This window comes from Rattus norvegicus, chromosome 1 (genome assembly GCF_021556685.1).
Source record: "Rattus norvegicus strain SHRSP/BbbUtx chromosome 1, alternate assembly SHRSP_T2T, whole genome shotgun sequence".
Taxonomy (NCBI): Eukaryota; Metazoa; Chordata; class Mammalia; order Rodentia; family Muridae; genus Rattus; species Rattus norvegicus.
Window position 1 is genome coordinate 216,059,115 of NC_141534.1, and position 15,699 is coordinate 216,074,813.

Below are 15,699 nucleotides of genomic sequence, written 5' to 3' on the forward strand. Positions count from 1 at the left end.
AGATTTGTTCCACCTCCACTTACATATTCACATCTACTAAAGTTTTCCCAACCAGCCAAAGTCACAAATATAGAGAGGGTGCTAAAGTTGATTTTAACCCAATTTTTCTATTAATTAAAATAGCTTCATTCTTTATAACAACTGCTATAAATTTGAATTTTCATAACAAAACTAACAAAATAACTAATTTAATATCTGTTTTACATGGAGTTTAACGAAAACTTTGATTTGGGGAGAAAAATTCGTTTCAATTTAAAACAAAACAAAACAAACAAACAAAAAAACATAAAAACAACAACAACAAAAAAAAAAACACCCCAAAAAAACCCACTGTCCTAACTAAGTAAGTCTGAAATGAAATGACCTTTCAACAAGGAGTCAGGAACAAACAGTCCAGCAGAGGGCTCTGTAAAAATGTTTATTTTTACTAATGTTTTGAATACAGGAACTAAATATGTGAAGAGGGGGCCTCAACTTTGCAGAAAACAACAGTTAGGGCCTGCCTGCCCACAGCCAAGGGGGAAGCCCACTCCAGAGTATCTTGGCATGGACTGTCCCCTCCTACTTAATGTCAGTGCCACTAAGCAGGAAACAGAAAAATCAGGGTGTGAAGACCTTACCAGCTACTAGCTAGCGTGCAAGGAAAGGGGACCAACCTGTGACCTGGGAGCCAGGATGCACAGGCAGGAGGCAGAGGCTCCTGATTCAGTTAAGGGCAGGAGGCTGAATGCCCAGGTCCAGGAAGAACGAAAAGGGGATTTTGGAGGTAGGCTTTTTTATCGAGTTAAAAAACAGGCACATTATCCAACCTCTCCCTGCGGCCCCAAGCTGCTGGCACAGCCCTTGACACTATCCCTCTCCCTACAAAACCAAAGGGAACAAGGAAGGAGGCAGAAGACAGTAGGTTCTGAGGATGGGAAATGTTTGGGTAGCCAGAGAGCACCTGTGAGCAAGCCAGCCAAGCACAGGAAGGACAGGTTTAAGCTGCTTGTCCCTTTGTGGGACAGGGAGAGCCAGGAGGTGTTGAGAGCACTCTAGCTCAAGCACAGAGCCTCATGTAGCATGGCAGAGGACAGGGGACTGCTTTGGCAGGAGGCAAAGGGAAGCAGACTAGGATATGAAAAGGTCCTGGCAAGTGCCACTTCAGCCAGCTCACTCCAGCTGCTTCAGAAAAGGCCCAGCCTGGCTCATCTCTGGGACAAAACCCAGGAAACCAAAGGGGGTTGGGGGTGAGGCTAGGCAAGGCTTGAGACAGTGAGCTGCTCTCATATTCCTTCTCAGAGGACCCTATTTGAGCCCTGTAATCACCAGGGTCTTGGGCCCAAGGCAAGCAGAGTGAATGCACTTCTTGGAGAACAGAGAGAAGTTGGGCCCACAGGTCAGTCCTGGGGCAGCATGCTGCTCCTTACTCCCTGAGGGCTTGGGGCCAGAGGCAGTCAAAGCTGCCACCTCCCTGTGCTGTTGCCAAAGGCAGGTTGGTAGGACTACAGGGTGAAAGAGGAGAGAGGGGGAATGAAAACCAAGGTAAAGAGAGAGCAACGGCCTTCGATGCAGGGGAGCTGGGTGGCACATCAGGAGGAGTTCTGGTTCTGGTAGATGGACGCTTTCTCCTTCAGCAGATCCAAACACAGGTGGCAACTCCAACTTCCTACAAAGAAGTAGAGGGTCAGAGTGGATCTTGCAAGAACTGTCTTCTACTCCTCAGACCTCACCCCAAGCAGGACAGGGAACGTTCTGCAGCAGCAACTTCATGGTTATCCTGAGCTGAGGGAACTGCTTGGTCTTCAAACCATGAAAACTGGAACTGGAGAGATGGTTCAGCAGGTAAAGAGAATCTGGTTCAGCTCCCAGCACCCACATGGTGGTTCACAACCATCCATAATCCATTTACAGGGGATCTGATGCCTCCTTCTCCTGTCCTCCAAGAGCACCAGGTACTCATGTGATACTCTAACATACATGTAGACAACAGACTCTTAACATATACTAAAAATACACACAAAACCCATTCTCCATGGAGATGGATACACTGAGTGTAAGGACAGACCCCAAACATGCCAGACCCTGTCTTGTTAAATCAGTGGCCCAGGGACTCACAGGATACTCTGGGCAGACACAAGTGTTTTGCTTTTTTTTTTGTAATTTATTATATTTATTTATTTGAGGGCACTGCCACAGCATGCATGTGAAAGGCAGCTGTGGGGGTCTCTTCTGTCTTTCCTCATGTGTTTTGAGGGTTAAACTCTTAAAACTCGGGTTGTCCAGACTTGGTTGCAAGTAAACTTTACCTACTGAACCATCTTGCCAGTCCAGTCACAGGTTTTTAAAATGCTCCCAACTTAAGACAAAAAAAAAAAAAAAAAAAAAGAGTCATTGCCTCAAGTAGAAAAGGGCTGGAGAGATGACTCAGCAGGTAAGAGCACTGGCTGCTCTTCCAGAGGTCCTGAGTTCAATTCCCAGCAACCACATGGTGGCTCACAACCATCTGTAATGGGATCTGATGCCCTCTCCTGGCGTTGTCTGAAGACAGCTACAGTGTACTCACATACATTAAATAAATAAATAAATCTTCAAAGGTAGAAAAAAGGTCATAAAAAGAGGATCCAGAGAAACTACTACATTTTCCTCCAAGACAGGGTTTCTCTGTTTAGTCCTGGCTGTCCTGAAACTCACTCTGTAGTCCAGGCTGGCCTTGAACTCAGAGATTTCATCTGCATCTGCCTCTCAAGTGTTCGGAATAAAGGCATGTACCACCATGCCTGGTTTGAGAAAGTCGGAAATCCCAACATCTCTGGTGTTTAAGCAGAAGTCAGAGGAAAGGAGTGAGCTTGTGTATCCTACCACTCATTACCCAAGTCTAATCGCACAGAAAACAGGAAATAACCAGGCACGGTGGTGCACACCTACAATTATAGTTCTTGGAGAGCAGAGATGAATCTCTTTTAAGTAATGAGACCTTGCCTAAAAAAACTAAACAACAACAACAAAAATAAAAATTAAAAAAAAGAAAAAGAAAATTGATAAACAGAAAATTGTTTTGTGCAATAAAAATAACTGGATAAAACACTATTGGTATTTATTACAGTTTGACCCACTTTTTTGAGAAGTAAAACTACTTATTTTTAGGGAGAAATATGACTACATCAAGCCCAACCCATCTGCTCGAGAGGTTGAGACAGGAGGACTGCAAGTTCAAGGGTTGGCTACCTGGCCTACCGAGCTAGCTCAGGCTACTTATGCAACGTAGTGAGACCCTATCTCAAAACAAACAAACAAACAAACAAACAAACAAACAAACAAGTGTGGGACCATAAGATGGCTCCAACCCTGATGACTCGATAATCTCCAGAACCCATGGTGAAAGTGGACTTGACTAGTTCTCAACTTTGCCCTCTGACCTCTACACAAGTGCTATGGATCAACTGCACAACACTCCTGGTAACAAAAAATTGAAGAGTTAGGGACAACAGAGATATAGCTCAGGGGTGGGGCATTTGGCCAGCATGTATAGGGTTCTGGATTCTACCTCTAGTACTACAAAAAGCAAAAGAAAAAAATGTAAAGCTTTTTGTAGCACTAGAGATAAAAAATATCTGTGCACATGTGCACGTCTGGTGTCTGCAGAGGCCAGAGGAGATTCTCTGGCACTGGAATTATAGACCATGGTGAATGGCCAATGGGTGCTAGAAACTGACCCAAGGCCTCTGGAGGGCCACTCCGTTTGTTTCTCTCTCTCTCTCTCTCTCTCTCTCTCTCTCTCTCTCTCTCTCTCCCTCCCTCCCTCCCTCCCTCCCTCTCTTTTAAAGATTTGTTTATTTATTTATTTATTATATACACTGTAGCTATCCTCAGACACACCAGAAGAGGGCATCAGATCCCATTACAGATGGTTGTGAGCCACCAAGTGGTTGCTGGGATTTGAACTCAGAACCTCTGGAAGAGCAGTCAGTGCTCTTAACCATGGAGCCACCTCTCCAGCCCCCCACTCAGTGCTCTTAACTGCCGAGCCCATTAAATTTTTTTTTAAGATTTATTAATTTTGGGGTTGGGGATTTAGCTCAGTGATAGAGCGCTTGCCTAGGAAGCGCAAGGCCCTGGGTTCGGTCCCCAGCTCCAGAAAAGAAAAAAAAAAAAGATTTATTAATTTTTATTTATATGAGTACACTATAGCTCCCCCCCCCCCCCCCCCCCGCGGAGCTGGGGACCGAACCCAGGGCCTTGCGCTTCCTAGGCAAGCGCTCTACCACTGAGCTAAATTCCCAACCCCCACTGTAGCTATCTTCAGACACACCAGAAGGGGACATCAGATCCCATTACAGATGGTTGTGAGCCACCAAGTGTTGCTGAGAATTGAACTCAGGACCTCTGGAAGAGCAACTGGTGCTCTTAACCACTGAGCCATCTCTCCAGTACCTAAGTTTTTGTTTTAATTCGCAACATTTTGTTATGAAATCTATGCTGCTAGACATAAGAATGCTGAAACTACACAACTACACACAAATCTATAACAAGTCACAAATCTCAGTGTCAATGTTTTACTTGGGTGTGTGGAGCTGTCTGGGATAAATATTTTGAGCCACTTACCTTCAGGAGGCTCAGACATGGAAGGGGTGAGACAGTACATGTGGTAGCCACGGTCACAGTCATCACAGAAAAGCAGCTGGTCCTGCAGAAGGCAAGAAGAAAGAACAAAGGTGCAATGGTTTATGTACCTAAGTTATGACACTGATGCTACTTCCAAGAGGGACTAGAAGCAGCTAAGATCAGTGGTCAGTCTGTCCATCTGCATCCATTCAGAGTCTAACTGATCACAAAGTCTACTATTTCCCTATAATCTTTTCTCCACAAAGCTGCCAGTTACCTTTTGAAAAGACTGTATTACCTACCCCCTGCCCAATAAAAAGCCTCAGACAACATCCTCAAGGTCTAAGCATGGGGCAGATCTGTAGGTCCTTAATGTGCAGCAGATCCAGGACTCCTCACTGAGCTCAAAGGTCGGCCCAAGATCCTACAAACTAGGATCTGCCTCCCCGTCACAGGAAGGGTCTAGTGGGTAACAATGGCCTCACTACAGCCAGCTTGCCCACCATAAGGCCTCTGCACTAGCCATACTTTCTGGGACTGGATCCTTGTAATGTCCAAACTCCAATACCAACCTCACTTCCTCCAGAAGCAAACACAACTACAAACCTCTCTCAGCATCCAGTTACCTCTTGGCACATCACTAGTTTAATTTTCCTCAAGGTGTATCATACAAAACTCTGTTCCCCCAAGTATCGAAATTCTATCAAAGTATAAACTTCTCTGTTCTTTGTTTACCGACCCAAGAGCTAAGAACACTGTCTCGCCCAAGAAACAAGATTTTTTTTTTTAAACAAGTATAAAGTTCCCTGGGGAGAGTTAGGGAGGAACGGGTGCGCTCTGACAGAAAGCGGGCACGCACGTCGTTCTCTGAAGTGCCGCAGAGGTTGCAGCACTTGCACTCGATGCACTGCCAGCGGTAGGTCTTCACGGCTGCCATCATCACAGGGGTGAACTGCAGGCAGGACGGATGCCCTGTGGAGGAAGGGAGTCAGACAGTGGGCTGGAGACCAGAGCGTGAGTGGGTAAGGGAGGCTGCCTGACTATAAAAGCACTCAAGGAAGCAGGCCAGGAGGGTTGTGGGTACCGAGTACACCCTGCTTTTTGAGGATGGAGGTACCTGAGCGGCCACAGTCAGAACAGGACACCAGCTCCTCAGGCTGCCCTGTCTTCTTGTTGATTTTTGAGTCTCCCAGGCAGAAGTCACAGTAGTTGTTAGGCAGGGCCAACCCATCAGGTCCTTTCTTGGCTACAGAAAAAGAAAAAGACTCTGATGATGGTCAAGGGAGCTCTGGGTTACCCTACATTCTCTAGACGGAGGATTTTTATAAACAAGCTGGTTCCTCTCCTGATTGCCTGCCCCGACAGCTCAGCTTACATTTCTGCTCCTCAGACCTCTGGGACACAGGAGTGGGTGGTTGGGAGTCTTCTTTGTCCTCTCCTTCCTCTTCAGCCAGGTGGGAATGGGCATAGTGGTAACTGAGGCCAGGTCGGTTCTTGTAACGTTTTCCACAAACTGGGTGGGAAAAAGATTGCAGAGAAATATTAGGACACAAAGGTGCTACTTTCCCACTGTGACAAGTTATGAAGCTCCAAATGAGGCCCAAGGGAAACCTCTGCCCCAGTGTCCCTACTCTGGCACAAGCTTTAGTGACAGTCCCTTCCCTTTAGCCAAGAGCATCAAGCCCTGGGCCTCTTTAATTTCTGGGACTCTCTTCCCTCTCTAAAACACAGACCCATAGCTACCAACATTTTTCCATGCTGGCTTCTAGAAGGACTTAGCCTCTGCTGCATCAACTTGCCCAAGAAATAGTAACGTCTGGGAGCTCCAGGTCGGGAATGTTCTACAGTGTAGCCTTATGGCAAAAAGGGGGATGTGATGAGGAGAGACCAGGCTCTTTTTCTGCTATGTAGATGTGTCAGGCTCATGCCACCCTGTGCATGCCAATCTCAGCTGAACAGACAAAGGGCTGAGGGTGGGTCTCCTGGTGAGCACCTACTAACTGCCAGCCAGGATAATTTCCCGCAAAGAAACTGAAATATATTCCCACACTAGTGCCCTGCCCAGCCCCTGCCAACCAACAAGGAAAGATTACATGGCATTTTATCTTGAGCAATGACACCAAGAGGAGCAAGGAGGCCAGCAGGAAGGAATGGGAGGATGGGAGGAGGTGGTGGTGTTGATGGTGGAAATGTGAGCTGACTGCCTGTTGTCTGGTTTGGGGAACATCGGATGAATCTATCCATAATGGGTTTCTGTTAACACTAGGCCAAGTGGCCATAGGAGGCAGTCTGTGATGCAATGGTAAAGACAGCTGCTAGGACTGAGAATGGAGCACAACCCGGGTACCACAGCACTACCCTCATACCGTTGCAGATTCCAAAGCTAGTATCACAGGAAATGAGAAAGGTAGGAGGAACAAGGGAAGAGGGGAAAGGGATAGGAAAACCACAAGTCTGAAAAGTTGAGAGAGCTACCTCTCTGGGGCGCTTTCGAGGTATGCTTTTGTTTGAAACTATCTGAAAGACAGAAAGAAAAGTCGTGAGAAGAAGGCCTTGATACATTTGAGACAGGGCAGCAGCAGCAGGAAAACAGAGCAAGTGAGAGAGAACCCCAGCAGTGGCACTTCAGGCTGGAGGCACGGAAGTAGGGTAAGCCAAAGCAAAGGGAGAGAGGACAGACACTAACCCTCAGGGCTGGCCGGCCCCTGAGCCCTGCCCTGATGGGTCAGCAGATCTAGATGCTGCCCACTATGAGGCCAACACTGCCTGCTTTGAGTTCCCTCATTCTCCCACCCCAGGACCCACAGAAATCTCTCCCCAGAGCATGCAGGTCCCACCCACTATGAAGCGAAGGCCAGGTTGGCAGGCAGGACAAGAACCCAGGCTTGTTTTACCACTCAGTGCAAGAACATGACCTCCCCCCCCCCCCCCCCATATCCAGAGCAGGAGCTGGGTCTGAGGCAAGAACTACCCACCCCTAAGGTGGCACTCACTGTCACAGGCATAGGGCTTATCCCGGTCCTCCAGGATGGAAGCGTCCAGCTTCTTCCGGGCACTGCTCACACCCTTACTCTGCCAAGAAAACCAAAAAGATGATGCCCTCACTAACACTAAGCGGTCTTGGCCAGAAGAGCAAGGCAGAAAGCAAGAAATGTCATAAGATTGGCCTCCACAGACCAGCCTACTTCATTATTCCCTCCTCACCTTGGATTTCCCCTTTCCCCGACGCTTTGGAGTATCTTCTTCATAGTCCTCGTCATCAAGGTCGTCTAGGAAGTCATCGGGTTCAAGGATCCGCTGAGTGGAGCAGGAGATTGGAATGAGCAGAAGTCAAGCACATCCCAAAGCACCCTCACAAGATAGAATTAGCCCCCTGGAACTACCCAGAAGCCTCTCTGAGGCTTAATCCACAATCATTCTTCACCCTGCAATCCCATCACTGCTTCCCCAAATGCTTTCTTTTCCCTGTGCCTCTTCAAGTTGCTCCCCTAGCCTAGAATGTCTGTCCTCCATCTCTCAGGAGCCAAACACTGTTTCCATAAAGCTCTCCTGGCACCCCAGGCAGCCTCGTCCTGTTCTGCCTGCTCTGCTTCCAAAATGCATGTCCTACTTTAAATAAGGTTTTCTGCTTACTTGACCTTGGGAAGTTTTAACCGCTTTGATTCTGCCTCCCTGTCAATGAAATGGGAACCACAGGACCTACCTCATGAGGCTGCACAAGAGGAAGCATATGGGGAATACTTAGCAGCGTACCTGGCTCATCTGTAGCTCTTCTCATCTTTAAGCTTAGCATTAACTTCCCAGTTGACAGGTGGGAACCAAGTGTGCTTCACCTATGTCACAGCAGGTATCTAAGTCTCTAATAGTCAGTCTTGCCTTGTGTGAGAGAGAATGAGTGTGTGAGCCTGTGCTGGGAAGGAGTGTGGAAGGCTAGATGGAGCCAGGCTGGGGCTGGCAGAGCCCAGGACTGCAGGGCAGCCTCCGCCTCCATTTCGGCTATTTTTGTTTTTTGTGTTAGGGCTTACACATCAACAGGCATGTATTCTACCATGATCTGCTTCAGTTCTACTAATTGGACCAAAAATTGGCTCAGAGGTTAAGAGCACGGATTGCTCTTCCAGAGGTCCTGAGTTCAATTCCCAGCAGCACTTGGTGGCACACGATTAGTGGTCCAATTAGTAGACCCAAAAGAGGCTGATCCTTATTAAAGTCCTTTAGCCATAGATAGGAACGACATACCTTCCGTGCTCGACTGTTGGTAACAGGAAACTCGCCCAGGCTGTCATCATCAACTCGGGGATCTGGGGCACCCCGTTTCTCCAGGGGATCAGTACGCAGCAGAGCCTCTAAACTGCTGCCATCCTGGGAGATAAGGCCCTCTTTCTTCAGAGTCTGGTCCGTGTCTGCAACAAGTCAAGATGAAGCTAACTCAGAAGGGCTGAAGCTGAATCTACACCACGAGGGGCCAAGTCAAACCCAGCCACTTCTGTTCTCCAGGAACCGAGATGTATCTGTTCAGCCGGCACTGGAATAAGCTGCATTACCTGTTTTCACTAACAGTGGGCTCCCTGAAGGACAGAAGCAAAGTATGTGCAAGCTCAACAGAGCCTGGGGAGAGCCGGCAATCAGCAAGCCTCCCCTCATACAGACCATGGCCTTCCTGAGAAGGGAGCCCCTTACTTGGTTTATTTACTCTGGATTATTTTAGTCATGACATATAAGACATAATCATATATGTCTATATGGCGCATGAACACATGTGGCTACACATGTTGGGAGGACACTGGGGGCTCTGCCTTATTGCCTTGGAGTCTCTCACTGAATTAGATTGGTAGCTAGAAGCGCCAGCTCTGTACTCAGAGTTTTGGGATTACAGGAACATGTTGGCCTTGGCCACACTGAGCTTTGTATAAATGCTAGACTAGAATTTAGGTCCTTGTGTTCACACAAGCACTGGGACTTCTCTCCAACCCATATCATTTTGAGGGAATTTCATGGTTTTTGAGGCTCTCATGTAGTCCAGGCTGGTCTCAGACTCTCTATTAGTAGAGAATGACCCTGAATTTCTAATCCTCCTGCCCCAACCTCCTCAATGGTATTGTTATATAGGAATATACAACCATGTTCAGTTTATGCAAAGCAGGATATTAAACCCAGGGCCCAGTGTATGCTGGGTGACACTCTAGCAACTGAGCTACCCCAGCCTCTACCTGGCTTAATAGACGGGAAAGAAAGCCTGGGATCCTCAGGTGGGTGGGCTCGACGCTTTTTTCGCCAGCGTCGGGCAGGGTAGGAGTACAACTGTCCAGAGGCCAATCCTGTGGAAGGAAGGAAGGGAAGGAAGAACTATTAAGCCCTAATCCAGCCTAAAAACAACGGCAAACATCTTGTAGATGAGAACTTTATTGAGTTCTAGAGCAAGGGTACAGAACATGTGAGCCTGGGCCGGGTGGGGATACTTCATGGTAAAGAAAAACAGATGTCAGTTGAAGTACACAGCTGTTCTTAGTCCTCGGAAGATCATAGCTGCCTCAGAGGCTGAAAACAAAGGCCGGCTGCTACATCCCCCCTGGTTCTCATCTACCAGTGTGACAGTGGTGGAGCCTTCTACTACCTAAGGAGCCTAAGGAGCATCTCCTAGGGGATAGCAGATGCTTCCTCGTGCTCCTGTGCCACCGTTCCTGAAGTCTGCGACCTTACCTGGGCCCCGGTGCCGCTTTTCCATCCAGATGTAACAATTGCTCTGGGCTACTCCAGTCTGAGAGTCCAAGAAAGGCAGACGCACGCTACGCTCGGCACACAGGCGGGCATTATAATTGTGGCACTGTTCCATGGCATCTTTGTAGTACTGCTCCCCAAGGCTGCAGGACGGTAAAACATAGAGGGATGGGGTCAAATCATCCTTCTTCCCTGTCAACTGCTTCTCTCAAAGGCTCAGGGATCTAAGAGACTCTCTTTCTGTCATTTGCCTCCTATTCTGCCTCAAGGGACAAGAAGAACCTTCACTAAGCTATCACATGAGGAAAGATAAGTTACAGAGCCCCTGAATAATAATCATGGGACACACAAATTTATCATGTGTATAGTCAGACATAAACTTTTTAAATATTTGTTTGTTCTGAGACAAGGTCTCTTTCATTCTTCAGCCCAAGTGCTAAACTCATGAAAATCCTCCTGCCAAGTCAAACTTAAATCTTAATCCACATAGAGTGAAGAATGGTCAAGGAAACAGATGTGGTAGAAAGCTTGCTCAGCCCGCACAGGGCTCTGGATTCAATCTGTCACTACTGGGGGAGGAAGAGACAAGAAAGAAATGAATGGCTCATTCTGTGGTTCCCATATGTCCAGCTCAAGCTGGTTAATGCTACCTGTCTTAGCCTAAGCATCTGAGCTGCAGACATTACTGTAGATATTAACTTCCTGACAAATGGGGAAAACAACAAGATCTAGGACTCGTCACAAGATTTTTAGTGCACTATTAGCAGATTCACCCGTCAAAACGCTATTCAGTTCTAGAAAATGGTACATATGTCTAATAGTAAGACTAAGGTAGGTATATTACCCTAACTTCAAAGCCAGTTGAATCAGACAGCAAAACTCTGCCTCAAAATTCAAACTAGGCTGTATGGTGGCACACACCTGTGATCCTAGCACACGGGACGGGAGGTATAGGTGTTAAGTGATCCTCAGCTAGATATGTAGTTCAAGGACAGCCTCAACTACACAAGACTAAAAAACCAACCAACCAAAACAACAACAAAAAACCAATAAAACACAACAGAAATGCCTCAAGAAGCAGAGGCAGGTGGAATTCTGGGTTCGAGGCCTGTCTCATCTGGATAGAGTTCCAGGTCAACCAAACACTACAGAGAGACCCTGTCTCAAAAACCAAACAAAAACCAAACAAAAAAAAAAAAAAAAACAAAAAACAAAACAAAACAACAACAAAAAAAAAAAAAAAAAAAACAAAAAAACAAACCAACAAACCCAAAACACCTGTTCTCGAGGAGGACCTGTCCAGGTCTGGTTCCCAGAATCCATATATATAGTGGTTCACAGTTAGAAGGATCTAATTCCCTCTTCTGGTGTCTGTGGGGACCAGTCACACATGTGGCACACATACATACAGGCAAAACGCTCATACAAATAAGATAAAATTTAAAAGCTCTTCATGTACAAACAATCCAAAGGTAATTAGGGGAAAGAAGGCAGGCACAGTGCTGAGAAGTGCCATGGGGTAGGACCACTTTTACTAAGCACTACAACTAGTAATAGAAAATCTGTTACACCAAAGCCCACCTCAGGCTCTTCCCAACCGACACCAAGAATTGTCTGGTGTTGGAGGAGGCGATCTGAAATCTGAGGGGCTCTCTAAGTACTTTATAACAAGACAGCAAACTGGAGAGCGAGGGGTTTTGTGGTTCTAAGCATGTTCAACGACCCCACCTTGTTTTGGTTCAGTAAGTTTGTAAGGACTCATTTTTTTTTTTTTTTTTTTTTTTTTGGAGCTGGGGACCGAACCCAGGGCCTTGCGCTTGCTAGGCAAGTGCTCTACCACTGAGCTAAATCCCCAACCCCAAGGACTCATATTTTTAATCAATCAATCAGTCAATCAATCTTTTTGTTGTTCTGGGGCTCATATGCAGAACCTCCAAAGTGCTATATGTATTCTACCACTGAGCTATATCCCAGTCACATATTCAATCTTTTTTTTAAAACGATTTATTTATTTATTATATATAAGTACACTGTAGCTATCTTCAGACACACCAGAAGAGAGCTTTACAGATGGTTGTGAACCACATGTGATTGCTGGGATTTGAACTCAGGACCTCTGGAAGAGCAGTCAATGCTCTTAACCACTGAGACATCTCTCCAGCCCTCAATCTTTTTTTTTTAAAAATAGTGGTTCGTGTAGCTCATTCTCACCTCCAACCCCATATGCAGTCAATAGTGACCTTGAATTTCTGATCTTCCTGCCTCTACCTCCCCAAAAGGCATGCACTACCACATCCAGTTTTATGTGGTGCTCGCTAATCAAACCAGGATCTCTTGCATGCTAAGCAAGTATTCCACCAACTGAGCCACATTCCAACCCCCACCCCACAAAAAAAAAAAAAAAAAAAAAAAAAAAACATTGAGGGCAGAAGAGACTTCTTTCCCATAGTATCCCCAGGACCCATGAAGGTGTCATCTAGATCACATCAGGATGGATTTGGGAGTAAAAAGACTGATTTTGGTACAGGCACCACATGGACACAGTCATGTGGTTAATCTGTATGAACCTCCATTCCTCTCCTATAGATTGGGGCAGTTAGATTAGATGATCTCTGGCCTGCCAGGATTCTGATGGAGATAGTAGGGATAAGGAGGCATGAAAAGCAAGAGGGAGAAGGTCTCAGTCTCAGTGGCCAATACCTACAACTAAAGCTGTATGGACAAGCACTAACGTAGGATCTGATAGGGACTTTCACTGAGCAGTCACAGGAGACCACTGCATAGCTTAATAAAAACACACACACAGCAACACTACAAGTACAGCCTGAGTTGATTCAGTGAGCAGTAATAACTATAATTAAGGTATGAATGTGTTGGAGCGCACAGCACAGAAGAGAGCAGGCTCACATTTGCTCGCCTTTAGGAGGCAGCCTTGTCCTTACCACACAGGAAAAACCGATAAACAAGGCTGACTGCAGCAGCTCCTTTGTTTCTGCTGATGGAATTGATGCTGACACTGGAAGTCAAACGGAAGGAAGGACCAGCCCAGTGGGGCTGAAGACTGCAAAGTCAAAGCACAGAGGCTGAAGAAGGCCTGGAGGAATGACTGGAATGTCCAATCGGCTCCTGCAGGTCAGGTAAGATTCTAGAAGGTGAAGCAAGTGCTCTAGTAGGAGAAATGGCCAGAAGAAATTATGTACATGTATGTGTGCCCATGTGCGTGTGCGTGTGTGTGTGAAGAGAGCAGCAAAGGGGAGAATACATGAATTCAAGACTCTGTAGCAAAAAATTTCAAGCTTCTGTTATTCTACAGATAGCCTTATATAACTCATATAAAGTTTTAAAAACTAGTTGGTAGTCATGGTTATTTTTTAGACTAGTATTTACTCTATACTCTAAAGACTATGTCAACCATGATAATGTATTTGAGAAAAGCAGAAAATTAAGACAAAGTCTTCTCACAAGGCAAAAATCAAAGAAAAAGATGAACTAGTGGTCTTTCCCTCAATGAGTGATGTCAGCTGCCAGAAGACTTAAGCACACTATAATAAAAAAGAAAGTATCAGAAAGGCATCTTTCCAAAGTGAGAATGGTGTGAGAATCAAAGTCTTCTCTATAAAGGGAAAGTTCTGTGAGGTACGTGTTAGTGATGTCTAGTCTTCTGCACCTAGAAATGGGAAGAATCAACTCAGTACCTCGCTGACACTAGGAACCATTGACTGGTTAAAGAGGCAGGAACAGCACTGCTCTATTTAAATGGGAACCAACACTTAAAATACTACACCAATGGGTTGGCAACTCCATTCTCCGCAAGACCATCTTTCAATATGAAGAGCTCCATTAACATGTAATTCTGAAAACCTAGGCAACACGTTCTTCTAGAAAGTAAGATTTCCAGGGTAAAAGCTGTGGCTCCTCTTTTCACAGGAAACCTGTGGGGTAGGAGTGGGGGCACAGGACAACTCCCCTTCCACCAGGAATAGGGGAGGTCAACAAAGAAAGGCAGAGTAACAAAGACCTAACAGCTGAGTCTAGAAGGAGAACCATAAAAATGTTAAATTAACAGCTTCATTTCTAAATTAAGGGAAATGTCAGCCTAAAGAGGGCTGGGGAAGCCGGAGGGGGCAGATCATAAGGATAATAGTGTTGGGAGGAGGGGTGGTTGAAAGAGGCAGCAGGATGAAGCCAAAAGCAAGTAAAAAAAAAAAAAAAAAAAAAAAAAAAGCCACAAGAGAAGGCACTTAGCTTAATGGAGGTGGGAAAGCATTCTCGAAGAAAAGGGCTCCAAGCAGCGGGGGAGAAGCAACTTAACCTTAAAAAAAAAAGCCTCTTGGGACTATGGGGGCTCAGCCCACGACAAAGACAGATGAAGCTGCGAAAAGTCCTCCAGAATAGTTCCTAAACCATTACTTTGCCATCCAGAATCCAAAAGCTTTGACTGGACACCTGAACACTTCCATTTTTCTATTCTTACATCACGCCCAACATGGCCATTAAAGGAAGAAAAGGCCATTCTTAAGCCCAACGGGCATTTTTAACCCCGTTCCAAAACTCTCGATTCTTCTTCAAGAAGGAAGGAGGAGACTCATCAAAACCCCAAACACCTCTAACTCGGGGGAAGCGGCTAACAGGCCAGTCCCCGTTCCCAGTGTTTCCCAACAACCGTTAACTTCAGCTCTGCTCGAAATCTGACCCGCACAATGGCATCTAGGGTACAGAGAACGCCCACTTCGGGGCTCCTGCGGACCAGAAGGCCGTCTGGTTCCGGTCTAGTTGCCCACTCCCAGAAGTTCTTTCCCTTCTGTATCTGCTCTTGGAACAATTCTTCCCAAGAACAGTTTTAGTTTCGTGTACCCCGGATTTCCCGGTTAATGTCACCGGGCTGCTTAAATCTTAGGATCCCAGCAGGTACGGCGGAGCCTGTAGTCCCAGGGAGGGCGGTGGGCGGAGAGGGGACCCCGATCTCCCAGGGCCGCCGGCCTCAGCGCGACGGGACTGAGGGGCCAGGGACCGTGAGCCTCTCGTTCGCAGTCCGCAGCTCCGCTCGGGGCTCGGCCCGCGAGAAGGACGCTCGTCGGGGACTCTAGTGTGCCCCCCTCCCGGTCTCCACAAGTTTCCAAAAGAAGCCCAGCGCCTTCTCCAGAGTCTCCTGTTGCCCTCCCTACCAGCAGTCGCACAGCAAGGACTTCCCGGGCATGTCCTTCTCTCTGTCTTTTCTCTTCCCGCACTTCCCTCTCTACTCCCAGGCCCCATTACAAGATTTCCTGTACAGGAGAGATTTTTAAAAAGAAAAAGAAAAAAGAAGACCACTCACAGCTTCACTACATTCTCCACCACAGCCGCCATCTTCCCAGTTCCTCTCCCTCAGGCCGGGAGGCCCCGAAGCCCGCAACGCGC

General features: G+C 46.7%; 1 protein-coding gene across 5 annotated transcripts; it reads right to left on the reverse strand.

Moving 5' to 3' along the window:
• Positions 1-394: 394 nt before the first annotated feature.
• On the reverse strand, positions 395-15,699 carry Dpf2 (double PHD fingers 2). 5 transcript variants are annotated; one of them, XM_087574393.1, is made up of 12 exons: positions 15,617-15,690; positions 10,285-10,445; positions 9,795-9,902; positions 8,824-8,987; positions 7,789-7,881; positions 7,578-7,656; positions 7,060-7,101; positions 5,960-6,097; positions 5,702-5,830; positions 5,444-5,556; positions 4,585-4,666; positions 400-1,648 (listed from the first exon to the last, which is right to left on the reverse strand). In XM_087574393.1, the coding sequence occupies exons 1-12, from the start codon at positions 15,646-15,648 to the stop codon at positions 1,572-1,574; spliced, it is 1,218 nt and encodes a 405-aa protein (XP_087430519.1). In that variant the 5' UTR covers positions 15,649-15,690; the 3' UTR covers positions 400-1,571. The 5 variants fall into 5 exon arrangements, 4 of the variants coding, with proteins under 4 accessions (NP_001101986.1, XP_087430519.1, XP_087430524.1 ...); XM_087574398.1 differs by lacking the exon at positions 15,617-15,690 and adding an exon at positions 15,157-15,300; NM_001108516.1 differs by lacking the exon at positions 7,060-7,101 and having other exon boundaries at positions 395-1,648; positions 15,617-15,699.